The sequence below is a fragment of the Bos grunniens genome, chromosome 3 (genome assembly GCF_055505025.1).
Source record: "Bos grunniens cultivar Pamir isolate PY7600 chromosome 3, Bosgru_T2T1.0, whole genome shotgun sequence".
NCBI classification, from domain to species: domain Eukaryota; kingdom Metazoa; phylum Chordata; class Mammalia; order Artiodactyla; family Bovidae; genus Bos; species Bos grunniens.
The window spans coordinates 18,032,876-18,042,154 of NC_141167.1; the positions used below are offsets into that span (position 1 = coordinate 18,032,876).

At 48.9% G+C, this 9,279-nt stretch overlaps 1 protein-coding gene across 3 annotated transcripts; it reads left to right on the plus strand.

Annotated features, from left to right (window-relative positions):
- Positions 1–1,236: 1,236 nt before the first annotated feature.
- ZNF691 (zinc finger protein 691) lies at positions 1,237–7,954 on the plus strand. 3 transcript variants are annotated; one of them, XM_086382932.1, is made up of 2 exons: positions 1,237–1,556; positions 5,089–7,954. In XM_086382932.1, exons 1-2 carry the CDS (start codon positions 1,546–1,548, stop codon positions 6,044–6,046), a joined length of 969 nt encoding a protein of 322 aa, XP_086239058.1. In that variant the 5' UTR covers positions 1,237–1,545; the 3' UTR covers positions 6,047–7,954. The 3 variants fall into 3 exon arrangements, with proteins under 3 accessions (XP_086239058.1, XP_086239059.1, XP_086239060.1); XM_086382933.1 differs by having other exon boundaries at positions 1,237–1,278; XM_086382934.1 differs by having other exon boundaries at positions 1,237–1,278; positions 5,189–7,954.
- The last annotated feature ends 1,325 nt before the right edge of the window (positions 7,955–9,279 follow it).

Consider the following 9,279-nt stretch of genomic DNA (forward strand, 5'->3'; position numbering starts at 1 on the left):
CATGGCTGCAATCACCATCTGCAGTGATTAGATTTTTAAAAAATTAAACCTGAAAGAAAAAAGTCTTAATCCTGGATAGTGGTCTTGTTGTGTTTGAATTGATGAACAAAAGTCAAGTTTAACTAAGTAGCACTCAGAAAAATCCCTGTGCAGGGACTTTGGGAAACTGGAGGTGGTTCCTTGGCCAGGGAATGTTTAGCTTCTCCGACAAAGGTACTGGATTAGTAGGTATGGGATTAGTTGATCTTTCAACTCCCTTTCAGGGGGAGGCATAAATTAGGAGTATGGAATTAACAGATATAAACTAGTATCCATAAAATAGATAAGCAACATGTATTTACTGTAACGCACAGGCAATTACACACAATATCTTGAAATAACCTATCATGGAATATAATCTGTAAACAACAACTACCCCTTATCACTATGCTATACACCGGAAACTAACACATTATTGTAAATCAACTATACGTCATAATAAATAGACGCCTTTCCAGTTCCCAAATCCTTTGACTTTAAAAACCTCCAGTGGGGCGCGGGATTCTGGATTCGGGGGATGTCTACAGGACTACCAAGGGTGTCAAATTTAGAGTGAAGAAGAAATTCTGAATTCGTGACCCCTAGGAGATCATGTCGGAGAAGGCAATGGCACCCCACTCCAGTACTCTTGGAGTACTCTTGGACTCATGGAGAGTCCCATGGACGGAGGAGCCTGGTGGGCTGCAGTCCATGGGGTCGCGAAGAGTCGGACACGACTGAGCGACTTTACTTTCACTTTTCACTTCTATGCATTGGAGAAGGAAATGGCAACCCACTCCAGTGCTCTTGCCTGGAGAATCCCAGGGACGGGGGAGCCTGGTGGGCTGCCGTCTATGGGGTCGCACAGAGTCGGACACAACTGAAGTGACTTAGCAGCAGCAGGAGATCATGTAGGTTAGCGCTACATAGCCTACTACTTCCCACACTGGTGGCCCACACTTTGGGCTTTTAACGCCGGAGCGCAGCAGGAAGCCCTCGACTTTAGAGGGAATCCAGTCTCCACTACTAAATTCTAAACTTCTCAAATTTCTTCTCCGAGCCTATTATCTTCCACAGGACTACAACTCCCAGCAGGCCACTCCCAGGAGTCTAGCGTTGTGGCAGCCAGTAGAAAGGAAAGGGAATCCTCAGGAACCAATCCTGAAGAGGTAGGGCGGATCCTTTCCGGGTTCCGGTTCCGGCTCCGCCCCCTGGCTCAGAGAGGCGGTACTGTTCCTGACCGCGAGACGCTGGAGCTAGGTGGGTTGGGGTCGGGCCCGAGGTTGCTGTGGGGAGGTGCTAGTGGCTTCGCGGGGAACTCTCAGCTTAGTCCCTTTCCTCTCACTGGGCAGCTGGGGCTGTGGCTTTGTTCCTCGGACCCACTGGGGAACAAACGGGGCCCTGTGGTCCCTCGTCCCAACTCCTGGAGCCCCTTCCCCCGGCCTGCATGGCCAGCGTCTGGCTCCAAGCCCCTGCCTTCCCGCCCTTCTGTTCGCCTTTGAGTACCCAGTTCCGCTGCCACTGACCATGTCTTTGGGGTGAGCTTCTCCTTCTCCCTCACCCCTCCGGCCCCACGCCCGCCCGGCAGCTCTGAACTTGGCTCCTGTAGACCGCTCCAACCTCAGACTCCGCCCGGCTGCACACAACCCAGCTTCTTGAGTCGGGTTCCCAACCCTAACCAGTCTCTCCTCGGACCCTCTGACTGTTTTGGTCCTCTTCTCTCTCTGACTCCTTATCCACCACCCCCACCTCCCCGTTCAGTTCGCAGTTCTTTCACACATTTCCCCTGATATTTCCAAGCTCCCCTCTTGCCTTCCTCCCTGCAAGTCTTGACATGACCCTAAAGGCTCCTCAGACCACTTTCCAGCTTTGTCCCTTCCATCTAACCCAGGCCCTTGGCCTTCAGCATCTCTAATCACAAGCCCCATCTTCTTGGCTCTGACTTGTTAGATCTGGCTCCTTTTGCACACCGTCTCAGTCCCTTCCACCTGTGGTCCTCCCTGTACCTCTGAACCTCCTGGGAAGACAAACCCCATGAGTCCCTTTCTCCCCAAATCTCTGAAATGTGATATGGAAATGCTTCTTTACCTGGCACTGCCTTCTTAGTAGATGGTGGGTTCCCCATCTGTGTCAGTTCCAGTCTTGCTCACCCATCCTGCAAGTCCTGACTCAAAGACTACCTTTTCCATGAAGCTGCTTATCCCTGAACTCTTCAGGGAGATATGCTTGTGTCATCAGAACTCCCATGGGACTGTATTTATTACTGGTGTAGCGCTTAAAAGCACTGGCTTTGGAGCGATGGGCATGGCTCCCAGTTCTGCCACTCATTTGGTGTGTGCCCTTGGGCGAATTACAAGTTTCCTGCTTCGCCTAGAACTTAACCTTCTACACTTGTATGACAGTTTCTGGAGTTGGTGGCCCATGACGCTGCACTGTACCATAAAGTCTTTTAGGGTGGTGACTCTAGTCTTAAATCTTCTTATTCAACTCAGCATTCAGCTCTGGGAAGAGTCAGGGCTTGGTATATTGTGGATTCTCAGTATAGTGGGATTGGTTATGAGTGGAGGCCGTGTAGCTCATTGCATAGAGAGAGATATTGGAGCCCTAGGTGGGATGGGCAGGAGTAGGAGGTAAATTAAGATCATATCCATTCACTCATACTTAAAAAATTTTGAGCACCAGGCCTTGTGCTGGAGACATTACTAAAATGACCAGTCCCTGCCCACAAATTGCTAATAAACTAATACTGGGAACAAACATGTAAACAGATAATTGCAAAATACCGTAAAAGCCAGTACAAGATTCTGTGAGTGCATAAAGGAGGAAGTGGGCAGGAATTAAGAGATTGCTAAGGAATCATGGGTGAGAATAGACACAGGTAAGCATGAAATGGGTTGTGGAGACAGACCTGGTCTTCACTCAGTTTATTCAGTAAATATTTATTAAGGATCTACTGTGTATGACTGCCACTGCTCTAGGAGTTTGGTTTACATTAATGAATAAGGCAAAGAACCTGGCCCTAATGGGACTTATGTTTTGCAAGGGGAGGCTTATACTAAATAATAGACACAAAGAACAGATCATTAGAAGGTGAGAAATGCTATGGGGCAAGGGGGAACTGAGTGTGGGGGAAGGGGTTATAATTTTTATTTTTAACTTTTCGTTTTTGGAGGGGTTGTAATTTTTTAAAGGGATGGTCAGAAGATAGTGACTAAGTATCAAGGAATAGTTTCTGGTTTTTTTTTTTTTTTTTGCAGTTTTGAAAGTGAAGCAGCCTTTTTTTTTTTTTTTAAAAAAACATTACTTACCTAGATTATTGAAAAAAGAAACACTCTTAACAGAGATTGGTAGATTATAGTTTGCTTTCTTTTGTTTGAAATAAAATTTTGTTAGGATACAGCCACACCCAAGCATTTACGGATTTTCTACGCCTGCTTTTATGATACAATGGCAGAGTTGAGTAGTTGCAACAGAGCTCCTATGACCCCAAATATTTACTAAATATATACTCCCTGGTCCTTTACAGAAAAAGTTTACTGACCATCCCCCCACCCCACTCCTTAAAGGTTTAATGTACTGTCCATATTTCACATTTTAGATTATATATACTGTACCATTTTTTTAATTGAATTTTTAACAAGATCATATAAGGAATCTTTTTCATTCTTGCCTTCTTTACAGGGCTAGCATATAGTGTCTTCAGCAGTTAATCGCAGCTGTCATGTACTGAATGACTAGTACATGCCACACTTCACACTGAGCATATGATAGGCATTTCCTCTAACAGTCCTGGTGTGTCAGTTGGTCTCACAGTTTCAGTGATACAGGAGTTGAGGCTCAGAGTGGTTGAGTAATTTGCAGAGTTGTAAAGACAGTATATGTCACCGTTGAGATCCAGCCCTAAATGTAGTTGGTGTCCCTTCCATTATTGTTGGTTGTTTTCCACAAAGGATGCAGAATTACCAATCTTTCATTCCCTGTTGTCAGTGTCCCGTCATAGCCCGGGCTTGCCTCCCACATCCCCTTATTCATGTCACTCTGCGGTATTTCCACCAGTCCACTCTGCCTTTTGAAATGCCATTATTTCCTCAAGGTTCCAAGGAAATACCACTCTCCTCTTGTCAGTATTTCTCTCCCTCACTTGCCATCCGTGTCTGTAGGAACTCTAAAGGAGTCTGTGCGGCTTAGCGAGCATCTACTGATGTATGCACAAATAGGCCCCGTGCTGGGGACTGTGTGGGGGGCAGTGGGGCAGAGGGGGCAGTGTGTGCATGTGAGACTGTGTGGTGTGAGTGTGTAGCTGCGTGTGTGTATGGTGTGTGGTGGTGTAGCCATGTATATGGTTCTTTGTATGGGAGGGCTGTGTATGGTGTGTGTGATTGGTACGTGTGTGGCTGTGTAGGTGTGATTGCATGATATGCACGTGTGTTGTAAGAGTGACTGTGTGTGTATGGTGAGTATGACTGTGTGTGTGGTGTGAGACTGTGTGTGTAGGCACTGTTCTGTGGGGTGTGTGAGTGGAAGTGGGCACTGCCTAGGCAGAACAGACACAGTCCAGGCTCTGCAGTGGATCTTGGAGGACCCAGATGTTACCCTTTATTTGTTAGACTATGGTGAGATGTGGCGAAGGGAAGGGTGGCAGAACACTTCAGAGGATTCAGAGCTCGGCCTTGTGAGTGAGTAGGAGAGCCTCAGGAATTAGAGGTTCTGTTATTTTCAGTTTGAAAGCAGGCAGATAGAGGGATACTTGTAAGGAAGATTTTTCCAGATAAGATTAAACAGAATGGGAATTTCAGTTAACTTAGGCAGAAAAATCAAACTCACCCCCTAATGGAAGGTCCTGTACTTGCAGGTGAATTAGAGTCTAGACTCATGGTTTAGTGTGGTAGTAAGATAAGTGGCATTATGCAAATTTCACAGATAACATCTTTTGGGGGTGGACAAAGCTGGGGGCCTTCCTTTTGCTGTGGTGGGTAACTTTACATATCTGTGGAGGTTTGTCACTTGGAAGTTAGTAAAGGCATTCTTCCAAGTATTCCAGTTAATGGAATGAAATGGTTCTTTCTGTAGGGATCGTGTACCGGGACAGAATCAACCCAGGATAGAAGATTCGCTGGGGGCTGGCCTGACCCATGGAATAAAGGTGTTGGCCATTTGTGTTCATTCTCAGGGTTCAGAGATGGGCAGTGAGAAGGAGCAGAGCCCAGAACAGCACCTGCCCGAGGAAGGGGAACGGGGTAATAAGCCCTGGAGAGTGGATGACTCCAAGGTACCGGATGGGGAAAAAGAGCCTGGGCAAGCAAGCCCGTCGGAGGCGCCACAAGGGCCCCGTCCAGAAGAGCCCACGCAGGAAGTCGCTGTCTCTGCTGCAGAGCCGGAGGACCTCTCTGCTCATCGGAGGCCCGAGGTGGATGAGAAGCCCTTTGTATGTGTCCAGTGTGGCAAAACCTTCAACAACACCTCCAACCTGAGGACGCACCAGCGCATCCACACGGGCGAGAAGCCTTACCAGTGTTCCGAGTGCGGTAAGAGCTTCTCCAGAAGCTCCAACCGGATCCGGCACGAGCGCATCCACCTGGAGGAGAAGCACTACAAGTGCCCCAACTGCGAGCAGAGCTTCCGGCGGCACGCGGACCTCACCACGCACCAGCAGGACCACCTGGGCCGGCGGCCCTTCCGCTGCGACCTCTGTGGCAAGAGCTTCGGCCAGAGCTCGGCGCTGGCGGTGCACTACCGGACCCACCTGGAGCCCGCGCCCTACATCTGCTGCGAGTGCGGGAAGAGCTTCAGCAACAGCTCCAGCTTCGGCGTGCACCACCGCACCCACACGGGCGAGCGGCCCTACGAGTGCACCGAGTGCGGGCGGACCTTCAGCGACATCTCCAACTTCGGGGCGCACCAGCGGACCCACAGGGGCGAGAAGCCCTACCGGTGCACCGCGTGCGGGAAGCATTTCTCCCGCAGCTCCAATCTCATCCGCCACCAGAAAACACACCGGGGAGAGCAGGCCGGGAGAGAGTCCAGCTGAAGAGGCCGAGGGAGCGCGGACAGAGCAAGGGGCCCCAGCCTAGCGTAGAAAGACCTTTAGGATCCGCTGCTGCTCCCTTGACCTCAAGCCCTTCTCCCACTTTGGAGACGGGTTTTCTGCTGCCTCTGAAGCCAGGATCTCCAGGAAGTCAGAGAAGGGACTCTGAGTAAAAATCTTTACATTTTTCCAGGCCAGTTTCTTGTGGTAGATAGTCAGAGGACTCCATCTTAGTTTCAACTCCTTGGGGTGAAAGAGAAATAGGGTAGGTTTAGTACTTGCTTATATCATTAGGGTGACCTTCTCCTGGCCTTTAAGGAAGTGCCTGTGAGATAAGCATCGCTGTCTGGACGGTCTCTGTATTGTGTATGGACGGTCTCTGTATTGTGTATGGACTGCTTGAGCTTAGGGCGCACTGCAGGGGTCCACTAATTCCACCCACTGTGCCTCAGCTGGACAGGGAGGAAGTGGCTTCCCAGGCCTGGAGAAGAGGTCTCAGGTCCTACTTTAGGAATGAAAGGGAAACCCTCAAGGAACCTTGATCCAGGGACCTTCACATTCCCTCATGTTTGTGACTTGTCACCCCCAGCCCAGCGTGCATCTGTTTCTCCAGGATTAGCAGTAAAACCCTTTAATGAAAAGGACCTGTGTACTTATTTGGGGGCATCAAAGAGGTGGAGAGATGGTCACACGGCCACCAGTCTGGAAGGGAGCTGAATTTCAAGAAAGAACAGGTGACTGCTCTGAAAAGCAAAAGGAAGCAGCCGACTGAGGTCTGTGAGGAGGAAGGGGAGAGAGAGGGAAGTAATACTAATTGAGCATCTACTGTGTGCCCTCGATGCTACAGGTCACATTCCCATTCTTTATTTAGTTTTGCAGCAGCCTGCAAGAGAGTATGTGGAGGAGACAAGTGAGGAAAGGTGAAATCGCTTGCTGTGAAGTCACATGGGTATGTTGATAGAGCCAGGGTTCAGACCTGGGTCTCCCTTGTTTCTGAGCTGAGGCTCTTTGACTACATTCACCTTGTTGGCTTCTGAAGGAGGAGCCACTTAGGGAGCTGGCCTGGGACCAGGTGATTTCCTGGAAGTGGGAGCTGGCGCGTGGCCTCTTGAGACAGTCCTGGACCCTTTGCTCTGGGACGTCAGTGCCAAGCATGAGAACCTTTTCAGCTTTAGATTGATAATTGATTGACACTATTCTGTGCCTAGGAAATATGACAGGAACTTGGAATAGGGGCTGAGGGGTGGGACAAGATGAACCTAGAGAGAGTCTTTGCCCTTAGCAGCAGTTTAGTTCCTAAGGTTGGGACAGCTTGGTAGAGGTCAGGCCTGGCTTCCTGCCCTTCTGAAGGCCTGTCTCCATGTGGCAAGTTTTCAGTGTTTTCTGCATTAAAGTTTATAGAGTTCACCCAGATTTCCTCCAACAAATAGAAAAGACCACCCTCCCCCAACCCCGCCTCTGGCCACTCTGGGGTTCTGTTCTTCCAGGGTGAGAGGCCCTCATCTGTCACCAGCTGGCAGAATGACTGGCACAGCTGATGACCTGACCTACTGCAAAGGGATCCTGCCACCCACCCAGGAAGGGATGTGCCTTTATTTTTTCTAACCATAAAACATGACTTCCAAACAATTCCCTGATATTTGTAGGGTCCTTTTCAGTTTACAAAGGACTTTTATTTCATATACATTTTCCTGCTCCTTGAAAATCTTCATACAAAGTATTTTAAACATATAGTCACCCAACTTGTATGTATATCTTGCTCCCTAATAATAGAAGTTGCCAGGGACTTCCTGGCTGTACAGTGGCTTAAGACTGCTTCCATTGCAGGGGCTGCGGGTTTGACCCTGGCTGGGGAGCCAAAATCTCACATGCTGCGTGGCCAAAAATAAAACTTAAGAAGTTGCCATCTAACACCTACTGAGTGCCAGTTATTTCTGATTTGCATGACTAATCTGCAAAGTAGCAATATCCCCATTTTGAAGATAAGGAAATTCTGAGGGGTTAAATGACCTGACTTAATGGCTGAGCTGGGATTCCAGTTAGGCCAGCTCTTCGTTTTTGCTCATTACCAAGCTAGGTCTGCTGGTGGTCTTTCAGTCTGGGGAGCTTGGTAACATTAACCTTCCAGACCCAGAGCCTTAGTGACAACTGCTGTGACTTGGAGTCTTGCCAGTAAGACCTAGGACCTGCTTTGAGCTTGCTGGCCCGTTTCATTTCCCCTTTTCTGACAATTGCATAGGCTATGTTTTTGGTCTTGGTCCAGGCTATTGAGTTCTGATTAGTCCATTTATTCACTCTGATTTCTTTTTTTGCTAACTTCCTTTTCTTCATTCCTTTTTCCTCCTCCCTTTCCCTTCCCCTTCTTTCCTCCCTCCCCACTCTTCCTCTCTCTTCCTCCTAGTTACTAGGAATACTGACAGTGAAGATATGGCTTCTGTATTCTCTAGTGTGGGGTGGCTGCTAGGTTTCAACAGCAGGCAAACCTGGAAGGGTGGGGCTCCCATCAACTCCTGGCACTTGATCCTGGTGTGGTGACCACCCACGGCCTCCCTGCCCCTGGACTTCCCATCAGCCTGCATGCAATTCAGTTCCATCCACCAACATTTATGAAGCAGCTATTACGCGTCAGGAAGCAGGGAATTCTCCCTGCCTCACCTAAGGGGGTCCTAACTGGATGCCTGAGAGGGTCTGCAGCAGGGAAGGGATGTTGTGGGTAGGTGTGGAGAAGGGAAAAGCTGAGCACGCACAGCCTACGTGCAGGCCCTCTCTCCTCAGCACTGGAGAACCTTAACCCCTGAACTCTCTATGATAGGAAAGATCTAAGGGACATCAACACAGCCATAGACAGAGCTCCTGGTTCCTGACTTCTGTTGGGATAGACAGTCACCCCTGGTCTCCTTATGCTCTGAAAGTTCTGGGTTCCTTCTGCTATGAGATCCCAGATGAAAGCAGAGGCCCACATGTAACTTGTCACCTACCATCCAGTACTCCTTGGAATCCAGGCATTTTCCCAGGCTCTAGTCCACAGAGAGACGTCATCCCATTAGGATTTGGGTAACAATACTTCTTTCCCATTCAGTCTCACAAAAACCATAATGCAGGCAAATTACAGGATTGCTTTTGATGGAGCCCAGAAGAGAGGCCTGGAACCAGCCCTACACAGGTTTGGGTACTGGGAAATGGTGATTGTAACAGCATTTACTACTGATCCTAATTTTAAGTCTTCATAGTTCTGC